Source organism: Aspergillus welwitschiae (assembly GCF_003344945.1).
Source record: "Aspergillus welwitschiae strain CBS 139.54b unplaced genomic scaffold BDQ94scaffold_14, whole genome shotgun sequence".
Taxonomy (NCBI): domain Eukaryota; kingdom Fungi; phylum Ascomycota; class Eurotiomycetes; order Eurotiales; family Aspergillaceae; genus Aspergillus; species Aspergillus welwitschiae.
In genome coordinates, this window is record NW_020798708.1 from 590,731 (window position 1) to 604,865 (window position 14,135).

At 51.9% G+C, this 14,135-nt stretch overlaps 5 protein-coding genes across 5 annotated transcripts; 2 read left to right on the forward strand and 3 right to left on the reverse strand.

Moving 5' to 3' along the window:
* Nucleotides 1-360: 360 nt before the first annotated feature.
* On the reverse strand, nucleotides 361-4,342 carry BDQ94DRAFT_178452 (putative AT DNA binding protein). The gene has a single exon (XM_026773131.1). It carries the CDS (start codon nucleotides 4,056-4,058, stop codon nucleotides 480-482), a length of 3,579 nt encoding a protein of 1,192 aa, XP_026626963.1. The 5' UTR covers nucleotides 4,059-4,342; the 3' UTR covers nucleotides 361-479.
* An 877-nt stretch (nucleotides 4,343-5,219) lies between these two features.
* Nucleotides 5,220-6,765, forward strand: BDQ94DRAFT_178455 (aldose epimerase family protein; the record flags this gene model as incomplete). Its single annotated transcript, XM_026773132.1, has 1 exon — nucleotides 5,220-6,765. The coding sequence occupies one exon, from the start codon at nucleotides 5,220-5,222 to the stop codon at nucleotides 6,576-6,578; it is 1,359 nt and encodes a 452-aa protein (XP_026626964.1). The 3' UTR covers nucleotides 6,579-6,765.
* A 30-nt stretch (nucleotides 6,766-6,795) lies between these two features.
* BDQ94DRAFT_178459 (putative actin-related protein RO7) lies at nucleotides 6,796-8,902 on the reverse strand. The gene has a single exon (XM_026773133.1). It carries the CDS (start codon nucleotides 8,692-8,694, stop codon nucleotides 6,985-6,987), a length of 1,710 nt encoding a protein of 569 aa, XP_026626965.1. The 5' UTR covers nucleotides 8,695-8,902; the 3' UTR covers nucleotides 6,796-6,984.
* Nucleotides 8,903-9,064: 162 nt separating this feature from the next.
* BDQ94DRAFT_178463 (crossover junction endodeoxyribonuclease) lies at nucleotides 9,065-12,370 on the forward strand. The gene is made up of 2 exons (XM_026773134.1): nucleotides 9,065-9,142; nucleotides 9,273-12,370. Exons 1-2 carry the CDS (start codon nucleotides 9,129-9,131, stop codon nucleotides 11,884-11,886), a joined length of 2,628 nt encoding a protein of 875 aa, XP_026626966.1. The 5' UTR covers nucleotides 9,065-9,128; the 3' UTR covers nucleotides 11,887-12,370.
* BDQ94DRAFT_27817 (diacylglycerol/polyprenol kinase family protein) lies at nucleotides 12,370-13,844 on the reverse strand. The gene has a single exon (XM_026775393.1). It carries the CDS (start codon nucleotides 13,697-13,699, stop codon nucleotides 12,545-12,547), a length of 1,155 nt encoding a protein of 384 aa, XP_026626967.1. The 5' UTR covers nucleotides 13,700-13,844; the 3' UTR covers nucleotides 12,370-12,544.
* Between the last annotated feature and the right edge of the window lie 291 nt (nucleotides 13,845-14,135).

Below are 14,135 nucleotides of genomic sequence, written 5' to 3' on the forward strand. Positions count from 1 at the left end.
GCCAAACATTTGTGTTCCGAACCTGGCTGACAGGTGCACTCTTTTGCCAAAGTAGGGAACCATATGTGCTGCATACACCAATGGTGTCGTTGCGTTCCATTCCAACATATACTGTAATCGACTACAGAATAAAACTTGTTTGGCAGCTGACTCATGAAGATCCAATCGGGTGTGGAGAGTCCAAGACAAATGAAACAGAGGGGGAATAGTACGTAGACAAAATAGATGCTGTACAAGAACATAGTAAGGCCAAAACGTAAAGTGATCCTGCCACCCAATGACCACCAAGATCGAATCCGCCGGTTCGCCACCCGTGAAGACCCGAAACAACGTATCCTTTCAATGAAAAAAAAAAGGCAGGAATATAAGTCGTTACAACGTGTGCTAACTTTGTGTGCCAACAAAGTCTGTACTCAAAAAATAGATGTAATGTGCCGAGTCCAGGCGGCAGGAGCCAAGCGACGTGCAGGTTTGAGAAGTCATATGCGCCACGCCTCGTACGCTGCGTCCCTGCTTCGCGAATACTCTTCCCTCAGTCGATCCTCGTGGAGCCTCCTCTCCCTCTGGTCTTGTCTGACTTGTTCCCCGATTATGATACTGATCAATCTTCTGTGAACGTCAGCTTCCGTCCAAGGAATCTGACCCGTTCCGCCGGCCTTCGAATCGGCTTGGGATAGCTGCTGTGCAAATCTATCAACAATGCCAAATTGAAGCTCTGTGACTGGTACTCCGTAGACTCCATCCGAGGTCCAGATCCAGTCGCCAATCATATCGGAGCGACCAGGCGCCGGATGGTAAGGGAAGCGCTCAGGATACAGTTTTGCCGAGCGATAGAGGCGATGCAGCAAGCGATAGTGATCATCGGAGAAGTACAAGGAGAAGGAAGAGGGTGATTGCTCTCGTGAAGCCTGCCCCTCCACTATTTCTTCTCTGTCACCCTTCTCGTCCAGTGAAGCGTGAGCATCGTCGACAACCTGGAAAGACTCGGAACTAGCGAAACTCTGTTTCTCATCTTCTGGCTCACCAAATCGAATAGGTCGTGGGGTTTCCCCTAAGTCTCCCCAGTTGACTTCATCATCGCCGTAATCATCATTATCATATCTATCATGTGTTGACTCATCGGCGGGCGGTCCCTCATCTCCGTCGCCCGAGAGATGCTCAGAACCCCGCCCTTGCTGTTCAGACTTCGGTGCTCTGAGCCAACCAGGCGTGAAATTAGTGATTTTCTGAAACCAGGATGATGCTTGACTGCCAGGGCTTGCATGCCGTGGACGTTCTGGCGTGATGTCTCCCACATCTGGAGCAGTTTGTCTCTCGGATGTAACGGCATCTGGCATTCCCCCAATCTCGTTGGCTTCCATCCCAGGCTCTTGGCGTTGTCTAGCCATCTCCAATCTGGTTGTCGGATCGATCTGGAATGTTTCATCTTCCGAGTCCCGGCGAGGGCTGGACTCCACGTAGTCCTCTGACTGTTGATCCTGGTTGAAATCATGCTCATAGAGCCCCTCTTGTGCCACAGAAGCTGGCGAGCGGCCTACAGAGCCTCGTATTGCACTACTCGGCGGACTGCTTTTCCCATAGTAGTAGTGGCGACGCTTTGGTGTGTCCTGGGCACGGTACAGAGCTGTCAAGTCAACTTCTTGCTCCTGTAATTGTTTGACCCTCGATCGGCCCAAGAATGGCACAGTCTCCCGCTCGTTTGTCCAATGAGCCGGCGATAAGATCTTGCCATTCTGATTCCGAGCAGGAGTCCAGCCACTCTTCCATGGGCTAGACTCATCCTGCCTAAGGTGCTCACCATCCTGGTCATCCTCGAGCAGTGAAGAGTGATCTGACTGGTTGCCTTGGCTGCGAGCTTCTTGCTGCCAAATATCTTCGTAGCCATCATCCTCGTCTTCCTCGTCTAAACGGTTCGCCTCTACGTGGGCCTCGTCATCTTGATCGTCTTGAACAGGTTCCGCCGCGTGATCAATCTCGTCGCCGTCTTCATACGTGCCATTTTGCATATTCGACTGATCATTATCGTCACTGTCGATGACGATGACCTGGCTAGAATTTGCCATCTGGATCTCTCGACTGATAGCTTCCCTTTCCCGTTGCCACTCTTCCATCCGCCGTTTCATAAACGTGCCCGGTGTGCCATAGTCTGTGGTCTCAGGCAGTGTTTGATGTGGTGAACTGGATCCACTCCATTCCCTGGTTTCCCGAGCGGTGTTTTTTGCAGTCACCTCCTCCAACTCCGTTTGTCTGCGTTGTTCCATTTCTCTCTCGATCCGCCTCTTTGCGAGTTCCTGTCCTAATGCCAAGCCTGCCTGCAGCTCTTGTTGTACTTGTGGGGTTAAGTCACCAAAAACGTGTTCGAGCCTTTTCCTAGGAGTGTCCAGCATGAAATTTCGATCATCCGAGATGCTGGGCCTTCTGGAGTTTGACTGGTACGAAGTTTGCCCCTCTTCTGAGTTTCTTAGAGGCCCTTCGAGAGCTAACCCTGCACGAACTATTCTGACGAACCTGGTCAACGGGCCCCGCTTTTCTCTAGTAGAAGTCGGCTCAGATGCCACCGCCGTTAAGCCGGGCATGCCTCTCGAAGGTTCAGGCCTATCTTGGGATGATGGACGGTCTAAGTGGGCATTGTCCTGATTTGACTGGGTGAAAAGCTGGGCTGGTGACTGTTTTCGCTGCTTCGAGTCCGACCGTGCCTTCCGGGCAGAATCATCCTCTTGTTGATTCAGAATCGTCGAGGTTCTTCGCTTCAAGACGCCATTTGATTCCCGTTCTAGGAAAGGCTTCAGAGAACTCTTGGCGGCTTGGGAGTGGCTCGCACTCTTGATCTCATGTTGTTTAGCTGATGGCAATGTATCCAGCGAGACCATGCTGAATCCTTCACTTTCCATTATAGAGTCAAACTCCCTGTGTTCCTCCGTCGGATCTGCGCTGGGGTGCGCCCCGCTTTCATGGTGATCCCTATCATAAGCTGCACTCGTTTTCTGAACCTGCTCTATCTTACCTTCTTCTGCTGCAGAAGATGATGTTGGTGTAGGATAAAGGCGCGATGGTCTCGGGGTGCGGCCGGCATGCAATGTGTTCGCTGGCGAGATTATCGGGGTATCGCGGGTCGGGGATGGCATTTTGGATGGTGTTGAGTGTAGATTATACTCGTCGTTTTCCGTAAGCCCTTGGTCGACATGGTCAACATTCGGAGTCTCAAAGGTTTGCTCAAATGTCACTCGGGGAGCATTCCCATCGCGGGCAGCGGAATCAGGTAGTTCCATGCGGTCGTCATAACCAAAGTCGTCATTGAATTCGAGTCCTTGATCCCCCCCAATTTCATCGTCAGATCCCGGGTCTGCTGCCAGATTCAAAGGACTCCATCTCTGCTCGGGCTCTATCGGAGCCTCTTGTTCATTCTCATGATTCTCCACCTGCTGTTCGCTTAATTCTACCACATCGAGCGCTGGTGCGCTTTTCCTCGGACGGCCTCGTTTTCTCTTCTGACCTGTTCCCCCAGGACCTGGAGTATGCCCCGGGCCCGGTGTATGTCCTGGACTACCTGAGCGTGGTGTCGCATCCTGCACCCAAATGTCTGACTTCCTTGGGCGACCTCTGCGTCTTCGGGGGGTTTGTTCTGTATCGTCTTTGAGGGGTACTTTCATCGTTGTCGTTGACGGCTTCAAACGTTTTCGCGAAGGACTGCCTTGGTTCGTCTCTTCATCTTGTGTTGCCTCGAGCGTCACCCGAATCCTCCACGGACTGACATTCCCGTCGGACGGACCCTTATCGGGAGACATTCCACCGCGCTGGCCGTTCAGTTTCGTCGTCGGGGAAGCAGGTAGCACAACGTCGTTGAACTTGATGGAGTGGGCATTTTTCGAAGGGCTCAGACTCACGCGCGACCGCCTTTTTCCCTTCGCCGTCCGCGGGCTTTGCAGGAGGCGAAAGTTGGCGGGCGACATGAAGCTTTGGCGACCGGAGAAGGGGACAAACGGGGAGGAAATCAAATATTCGGCGTCGCCAGGTGGCCCAAGAATGTCCGGAGAAGAACTGGAGCTGCGGGAGGACATATCGATAGGGAAACAACGATGCGACGCATGTGAGGGGTGATTTGTGACCCCCCGTCGCGTCTCATAGGGACGACCCCGGAACCAAGCACTTCAATCGGCTCTGCTAATCAAACACTTTCATGTTCGAACTTAAAAGGTAAGATTGGTCGTCGCGTCTAGGAGTAGACTATCCAGACAAGATCTCAGCGACCAGAAACAGATTTTCAATTCGTAAGGAATTCGATAAAATCGCCGCATAACATAAACAAGTCTCCCGATCAGGCAGGCCCAGCGACCGGCAGGGGAGATGCTTAGGTTATCCGGCAGGATGGTTGTTCCCTTCCGGAAGATACGGGATGGCAGAGGCACCCCAGCAGCAGTCTGGACCCACAACATACCATATACGTATCTATATTGAGTATCGTTATGATACATACCTCATCTTGTTCCCGCACAGATTTTGCTGGTGTTGCTGTCAGTGATACATTCATTCTAGCTTTGTTCATAATTTATCAAATCGTGTCTGAATGGCTCTTCCAGTCCTCGAAGGATGTCACCTCGTAAGAGTGAGCAAAGGCAGAGAAAGAGAAATCCATGATCGACAGGCCGGTTGCCTTCCCCGCAACCTCTAGCTTTTCCCCCGCCGGGACTTTCCCGAAGAAGACTAGCGCCATTTCTGGGGCTTGGAAATGTCTTCCGTGGCTTCATTTGCGCTACGAGACAGATAGTTTAGTCTCCAGACTAAGGGGATCACGTCTCACCACCACGCTCGCCTTCGTTCGGCCAGAAACCTGTTGATCCTAGCTTCTTCGGCCCAATTCACTCACTTTATCCGATCTTTTTATTTGCGGTCAGACTGTGGTCAGACACGGACCAATATCTTCCGCGCTACTCCATTGGCCCAGCCCCAGGAGCAATCGTGACAGCTACTACACTGTAGGGAAGTACGGGGCAAAGTTACCCATGCTTTTTGTCTCCAGACCCCTGGCACGCTTACCTTAGTCCACGCCTTGGTAAGATGACGCCTTTCTTCGGGTATTTTGTGAATGAGCTAAACATCAACGCAGGAATTAGCTGCATTCCTACCCCAGTTTCTCGGTCCCTGCGCATTGGTTTCCCCCGCCCGCTGGTCAGGCGCGCCATCATGAGGTAAAAAAGCCAATTTTACTGTAAATAAATACTATGAGACCTTCCACCAGATCCGGCCAGGGACCTCTCCAGCTTCTTGGCTGCTGCCGCTCTTTGCTCTGCCCTGCCCGGATCACCCCTCGTACCTTGGTCATATACTGCTGCTTCTTCCTCCTCATTACCACACTCCTAGGCGTCAGAATGCATGTCAAAAGCTACCTGTCTGCCGTCCTGTACGGATTGCCAGCGCTGACCCAAGTCGCTGCTGCCAAGTCCACAGGGGATCCTTTCCAACTCTACACTATCAGCGCAGAAAACATCACAGCCAAGCTCATCCCCTATGGAGCACGCTTGACTTCTCTCCTCGTCCCTGACCGCGACGGCAACTTCCAGGATGTTGTCGTAGGCTACGACGACCCCAAGCAGTATCTCAAGGATACCGAAACCAACCACACCTACTTTGGTGCAGTTGTCGGCCGCTACGCCAACCGGATCAAGAACGGCACATTCTCAATTGGTTCGGATGTGTACCACATTCCCGAGAACGAGAATGACGGTGAAGACACGCTCCACGGAGGTACCGTAGGCTATGACCAGCGCAACTGGACCGTGACCGCGTATAGCAATTCCTCCATCACATTCACCCTGGTTGACCGTGCCTTCGAAGACTTCCCCGGAGACGTCATCACCCATGCCACATTCAGCGTGCAGACCAAAGTCACCCCCGAGAACCCCCAAGGGCTTCCCCAATTGACCACCAAACTCGTCTCTCTTGCCCTGACCGAGACAACCCCAATCATGCTTGCCAACCACATTTACTGGAACTTGAACGCCTTCAAGGACGAGACTATCCTCGAAGACACCTGGCTCCAGCTCCCACTCTCCAAGCGCTTGATCGGCACGAACGGCATCCTAATCCCCAACGGCACCATCCTTGACGTCGACGTCTACGACGGCGCCCCGGATTTCGTCTCCGGCAAGCTAGTCGGTCAAGACATCGAGAAAACCGACGGACTCTGCGGAACCGACTGCATCGGGTACGACAACTGCTTCATCGTAGACCGGCCTCCTCAATACGCAGCTCGTAACTCCATCGTCCCCATCATCCACATGAACTCCAGCACCACCGGAATCAGCCTGGACGTCGCTACCAACCAGCAAGCTCTTCAGATCTACGCGTGCAATAGCCAGAACGGCACCATCCCCGTCAAGCAATCCCAAGTCCAGCGCAACAAGGCCGAGGGTGTCGATGGTGCTGAATACGTCAACCAGCATGGTTGCATTGTCATTGAAACTGAGGGCTGGATTGACGGTATTAACAACCCGCAGTGGGGTCAATTGCCGGATCAGATCTATTCTCCTGAGACGGGCCCTGCTGTGAACTGGGCCACTTACCAGTTCGGTACTGTGTAATCGGAGAAGTTGGATGAAGGAGAGGCTTGAGGGGGCTTGGTTTGGTTGACTCTCGGTTCTGGAAATCCTACAACCGTGTGTACATAATCTGATGCGCCATCTGTCTTTATCCTAATGGCACGTACAAAGAAAGTTTACTAAGGTTTAAATCTGCTCGAGAAATAATAATGGGAAGAGAAGACATTGCTAATAAATTTGCTGTAAGACTCTAACGGGTATCGTATCTACTGCTAACTGCTTCAACAATCTCAGTGAGAACAAAATCAGAGTGAGTTCAGGGTGGTGAGGTCAGCACTACTCCGTGAGGGGGGAAGACAAAACGATGGAAAATTTTTCGAATCTCCAACAATGCTTGTCTGACCAGGACGCATAATTAGCGTGGCCATGCGGGGGAACGACACTAGATTCAACCCCAGCCAGCCAAAGTCCAACTAGACCGGTCGCCTCCCGTGCGTAGCCCCGAGCGCCTATCAGGAGCATGCCCATGCTCCAGATCCCGACTAGCTCCTGCAAGGCCATGTTGGAGGTATTTTTCCCGCTCAATCTCGACTAAGCCCCGGATCTTGAGACTTGTGAGGAGGCTGGCTCCTGCCCAGGGTCCAAGGGATTCGACCTCCCGCAAGACACCTTGGACCGGCGGGTGGGCATCCTTGTCTTTGTTGTTACGACGGATCTTTTGCTCGATGGGGTCGATCTCTTCTTCTGCTTGTGCATCTGGGGTTGATCGCTCATCAGGGGCCTCATTAGCGCTCTCCTGCTTTGTGACAGTGGGTATGGCTTGTTGAGAGAGTCTTAGGCTTTCAAGCTTTTGGCGTTGCTGCTCAATAACCTTGCCGCGGACAGGTGACCAGCCATACTTTTCGACCAGGGACGCCACGTCCTGGAGAATGCGCTGTCGGACACCAGGGATATTAGAGCCTCCGCCAATGAAAACAATGCGTGACATGCACGTGCCGCGGACATCGGGAGGCAGGCTAAGAAGGGCATTATACACCAACAACGGCAACGGTTTTTCCTCGTCGTCCAACTCGCAGTCGGCTAAGCCCTCCGCAAAAAGAACCTTTTCCACCGGTTCCGCAAGCTTGGAGAAAGGAAGGTCGATGTAGGTTGATCCTGAACCTGATGGGGAGGGAAGCGACACCGTTGCATCTGATTGCGAAGTAGTGTGTCGGTCAGCCGCTCCAGCATCCTCCCCTTGTCCCTCGACTGGCTGTTGCTGCTGTGTCGCCGCGGAGCCTTGGGAAGCCGCCTTAGGTTTACACCACAGGAATCGACTAGCAATTTCTTCGCATAGCTCATAATGAACGGAGATTTCGTCCGCCGATTGTGCGGCCCTACTGTCATCGGAGAGTCGTGTAAGGAACCGGCCAGTCTCCTGCAGTAGGGACTTCATAGCCCTCGTGCTGCGCTTAATCTCCATCTCTCTGTATTCGTAGATACCGGTTACAATGGTTTCTGCCCATCCGATGTCCACTACCAGACCTGAACGCAGCCCAGCTGCGACCACGGCCATAGTAGCACTAGTCAAGAGTGTGATGCTTGGAAACCGCCAACGGCTAAACAGTGTTGACAAAAGTGATGATAGGAGAGGATGCGGCATGATAGATGGAAGAACCAGAACCAGTCGTGATGTTCCCGCATCCGTCAATAGGTATTTATTGTATGTCTCGCGAAACATGCGCTCAATCTTGTCGTCAATGAGCGCCATATTCATATCGCGTACATCCATCTTCCAGAGTTCGTATGCACCAGCCCATTCGTCTGCTTTGACTGGTCGCGAGCGTGATGTGTCCGTCTCATTGTTGCTTCTCAGCCACCCTCTGTAATCGCCAACCCTCCTTGACTCCTCTGGGCCGCATCCAACCACGCACATTGGCGTGCTTTCGCCCTCGAATCCAGCCCGAAGCCATCTTGATCCAAATTCAAATATGATAGCATCTTCTTCTCCGCGAAACGATGTGCTTGCGGACGAGGTGCTCGCAAAGGAAGAATTGTTGGATCGGAGGTGATGTTGGGGCGTATGGGGTGAATCAGGTCTCCCGGATTGACTGTGACGGAAGCTCATGGATATGGGTCGCTTGTCATCGAAAGCAGAGGCGGAAGATGTACTTGTCATGTCGTCGTCCGAATGAGCTGTTGAGACAGTCGCAAGGGTCGCTGCTCTATGGAAATCGCGGGGAAGGATCGGAGATAGAAGTCAACTTGCTTCAGGGACCCCGCGCGGATCATACTTCCTCTCAACCGATGCGCTTGATATGAGGAGGCTTAGATCATGCCTTCTGTGTGCACCTCTTTTCACTGTAAGAAAGACTCCCGAACTGGGGCAATTGACAATTGGCGATTGACGAGCGCGAAAAGGAAGCCGCGACAATCTGCGGAGGCTCTGGGCGGGCGGATCTACATCGGGCCGCGTCGCCCAGTTGCCGACATCAACAAACAACTCATCGCTGCAATAGTATTCGCCATCGGAGGGAGCCTGGGCTGCAGTACAATTTTGATTTCTGTTGGCATTTTGGGTTTTGACATTTGGGAATAAGGAAGGCTGTCTGAATGGGGATTCCGGGGTAAGTCAGCCAGTTTTGTAGGTGCTGTTTGTGGAACTTTGTCTTGAGGGAGAAATATATTATCCCCTTCCAGTGCGCAAACAGCACTTGTTCAATTAGTAGTTCAACAGCTAACCCACTAACCACAAAGGCTTATTCATGCCATTGGCGCTGGTGAACGTATCTCCTTGTCTAGATTGGCCATAACTCATTTGGAGCGCACAGCAAGGCCTATTCGTATTGCTGTGGACATCTCGATATGGTTGTTCCAAGTGCAAGCTGGCCGGGGTGGTCGAAATCCGGAGCTACGGACACTATTCTACAGGCTATTGAAGATTCTGGCGCTTCCAATCCATCCTCTTTTTGTATATGATGGCAAGAACAAGCCGCCTTTCAAGAGAGGCAAAGCCGTGTCAAGTCGCAGTTACGGGAATGCACCAATCATTCGGCTCTCCAAGATCCTAGTTGATCTGTTCAAATTTCCGCGCCATGAGGCGCCAGGAGAAGCAGAAGCAGAGTGTGCAAGGCTGCAAAGAGCAGGAGTTGTTGATGCAGTTATGACCAATGACGTTGACGCTCTAATGTTTGGCTCAACATTCACCGTCATGGGGTTTTCGAAGGAAAGCGGTAGTAGTACTGGGGCTGCAACACATGTTACCTGCTACCGCATGAACACCGCTGGTGATCCTTCAAGTGTGAAGCTTAATCGTGCAGGCATGATCTTGTTTGCCATGTTAAGTGGCGGTGATTACTTACCGTCGGGAGTCCCTAAATGCGGTAGCAAGCTCGCTGGCGAGATTGCCAAAGCTGGCTTTGGCGCAGATCTTCTGGAAATCCTGGAGTCAGACGGTGCCGAGCTCGATACGAGACTAAGTGATTGGAGAGAACGACTCCAGTATGAGTTGGAAGAAAACGAAAGTGGTTACTTCCAGACCAAGCACAAGGTTGTCCGAATTCCGGATACTTTTCCCGACCGGACAATTTTGTCATATTATGCAAATCCTGTGGTTTCATCGACCGGCGATATCAAAGCCCTTCAACAATACCTGTCAAATGCCTGGGACAAGGACATAGACGTTGTCGAGCTGAGGAGATTTGCTGCCGACGCCTTTGAGTGGAATTACCGCTCTGGGGCTAGGAAAGTGACCAGATTACTTTCTGAGCCGCTTCTGTCTTACCGACTACGCCTTGGAAGACAAGCATCGGCCTTTCCCGCGAACTGCCCTAGGTTATCAAACAGCGATGTGCCAATGCTGCAGAAAATCTATAAGAGCAGGTCCAGCTATAGCACCGATGGCTTAACGGAGTATCAACTGGATATGGTTCCCGTCGACGTTGTTGGCTTGGATATTCTTGCTGATGAGCCAAACCCTCCAATCCCCTCTCAAGAGTCGACAGTCTCAGGTGACGAGGAAGAGGAATTGGAGGATAACGTGGTATCGGTGCCTCAATCTCCGGTCAAAAAACGTGTCATAAAGCGCTATGACCCTTATGTCTCAGAGAAGGTGTGGGTATTCGAAGCCCTGGCCACTATAGGACTCCCGGAAGTCGTGGAGAATTGGAAACGAGAGCAAGCTGAGAAGTCGGCACCGAAGAAGACAACGACACGAAAGACAGGACCTCGGAAAAAGGGGCCTATAGACCCGAATATGAAGCGAGGCAGCATTTTGAAATATGGAACCCTCACGAAGGAGCGAACTGAAATATCCCGCCACAAAAGCGCGCAGCTCTTAGAGGCCGCAGTCTCTGCTAAAGCAACTGCTGTACCCAGTCTGTCGAGTTCCCGTCAGTCTCTAGATTCTCCTAATCCTTCAAGGAAGCCACCAGCGTCTGACATATCTGTACAGCAGCAGCCATTGACTGACCTAAGTGACGATTCGCCGAGCCTTCATGACCTAATCGACCAATTTACCTCATTGAGTCACGGTTCACTCAACGCAGATGCCAAACAGCAGCAGCCCAGAACCACCCGAGCACGCGGCACAAGTGGACGAAAGGTTGCTTCTGCAGATGTCACTGCATCGGAGACAAAGAAAGTTTCTGATGCAGAGAGTCTCCCCACTCATTCATCGAGTAAAGGGAATGCTCGAACAAGCTCGAAGCGCCGTACGCAGAAGCAAGATGTGACAGACGACAAGAAACATGCACTTCGTTCGACAACGCCTAACCGCGCAGACCGCCAGGATGCATCAAAACTCCAGCGCAACAGGGACAAACTCAAGTCTTCTTGCGAGGTTGAGGAACTAGAAGAAGCCGTATCTTCCATAACATTGGATGACGCGCAAATTCGCAAAACGGGCACAGAACCCATATGTCTAAACGATGCTGGGCCCGTGCCTCGAAGAAGCTCGCGCCAGAAAAAGACGTGTAACAGCGAGTCTGGCCTTTCTAGGGCTGCTGAACGTACGGCCGGTTCTTCGCCTCCTGTCAAGAAGAACGAGCCAGTTTCAGACATAGAAGAAGACAATGTTACACATACAAGAACGCCTCAAGACGGAGAGAAACCCTCGGGTCGAACACAACCATCGTCCTCAGTGAGCGAGCCCAAAGAGCTGAAGCCTCGGAATGGCAAAAATTCTGAGGAATCGAACGACTGTTCATCGACAGTCTCCCACATTGAATCTGTCATTGTACACGATGGGTTCTGGACGACGGATACTAGCTCGAAATCCAAATCGACAGAGGCTACAAATGTGACTGACACTGGGGGCAGTCGCAGTAAGAAAAAGCGAATCGCCCGTGTGAGCATCTTGGACTTGACCTAAACAGCTTTGAAAGAATTATGCATTGGTCCTTTCCACAAGTGAATTCAGCTCTTGCACGATCCTACCCTCTTGGACATGCATTACAGGTGTAATACTACTGGGTCTCGATTGAGAGTCAAACATTATTTCCTTTTACGCCGGCATACAAGTCATGATATACATCAAAGTCTGAACATATCAGATTTCATCAGGAGCGTTGTCACTGCACGTCATTACAACATCTATAGAGAAAACAAAGGGATTAGTAGCCCGTGTGTTTGTGTAGATTTGCAAGCGCCAAAGCCACGCCGATCCAGGATATCTATCTAAGTAATCTGTAATCAAAAGTCCTTCTGCGGGCCGAATTAATTATTTCCAAGGTCTTTCCCTTGACAGTGGTGCGAATCAGGGAGGTATTCGTGCGAGAGCTCAAAGAGAAGAAGAGTGGTGATGTGATTGGTCATGGGGTAATCGGGCGTATGTATAGGAGATAGACAGGATAAGTAGGTGATTGAACAGAGAAAAGGAAAAGGGGGGTTTGAAATGAATGACACGTCGATACTGCGGCTCGCGGTTTGTCGCGCGCTTTAGTGACCATCCAAGCTATAACAGTGCTGTGACAATGAACAAGAACGGAGAGGTATAACGAAGTATAACGGCATGAGCTGCAGGAAATCTCTCAACCAAAGACCTTCAGGAAACCCCACAATCCGATACCGCTCAAAATCGGTATAGTAAGGTTATCATCCCAACCGAATATGTCCACGAACTCACTTCCAGCGGCGACTAAGCCGGAGACGACGCTCATGACGCCGAGGGCCAACGGGCCCGAAATAACAGCGTTGGGGGTGTCCGCATTCCAGCCGATGAGGTTCTTGATCGAGCTAGGAAGAAGGTTAAGCTGACCGGTGAACATGAATGACCCCTCGGGATCATTGGGGAAGGTTCCAATGTAAGGTACGAAGTATCCCCAAAATGCTGCGGCGGTCAGAACGCCAACAAACCAGGCTCCTAGTGTTCCGGCAAAACTCTTGCCCTTGCGCAGCTGAAATGTGTAACGGCCGTAGAGACGACCAAATGTGGAGGCTGCAGTATCACACCAACTGAGGAGCAGCACGCTCATAACTCCGACATCTTTGGGGAGGAAGCGCAGTACCGCATATGTACCCACAAGGTACCAGATCACGCCGTTGTAGCCGGAAACCTCTGTCTCGCGCATCAAAGCCCCAACGCAGCGAATATATAAGTTGTTGACCTTGCTGGAATGGTGACGGATGATATCTACTGTGGCGATCGGCACGAGAGCTCCGAAGAGCCATGGTGTAATTTGGAGAGTCTGAATGCCGCGGCTGTACAGGTTGAGGGTTAGGAAGCCGATCGATACATGGAGGAGCTTGCGCGGAATCTCATGACGGTGGATAAAGGAGCGATAGCGGCTGTGGAGGGGGATGAGACCGAGAGGAGAAGGAGATCGAGAGATGTCGTGCCAGCTGCCGCCGGGTTTCGCGACAGGTGATAGATACCCGTTGGACTCCGCATGACCATTCGTCTGTTTCTTGGGCTTTCCAGCGGGCAACTTGGGGTTGGATTTTCGGTTACGGCGCCTTGTAGACTCTGGAGAACTTGGGCTACGAGACCGCGCGCGTGAGCGCTTCGAATCCGAATTTGAGTTATCAGGTGTTTCTTCCGTTACCTCCCCCAGTCGCTGTCGTCGTGCCGCGGAGCGGGTTGTAGGTCCAAAATAATCGCCCGAGCTTGACCGCCGCTCAGATAGCGCGGGGGAAGGAGGAATGACTCGAGGAGTCTCCGGTATGGCATCGGATTCAGAAGGCATATCGGCTGAAGGTAAAGAGAAAGGTGGGAGGACTGGGCCGTGGATCAGCCCGGATAGCGGTCGCGGAGAGATAAGGGTGGGGTTGGAGGCACAGGCGCCGAGTATGGGCAGACTGAACACTGTTGACGACGAAATCTTGGGCGATTATTGCGACAGAGGATGTTCCTGACAATATAAGGTAGATTATGAGTGTAAGGCTCTATGATGATGATAGCACCAGGCAGAAACACCGCCTCGCAAGACGCGCCACGCTTAGCAGAGGATCGGCATAACCACCAAAAAAAGCGCAAGTTATAGAGTCAAGATAATGGATCCGTAATCGCCGATCCTATCTTTAGGTGCACCGGCGACCGATGCTTGCAGATTGAATGTTGATGCTTGTTGACGCTGAGCTGAACTTTCAGCTGACTGGATTTCCTTCCGCCGAATCCGCGGT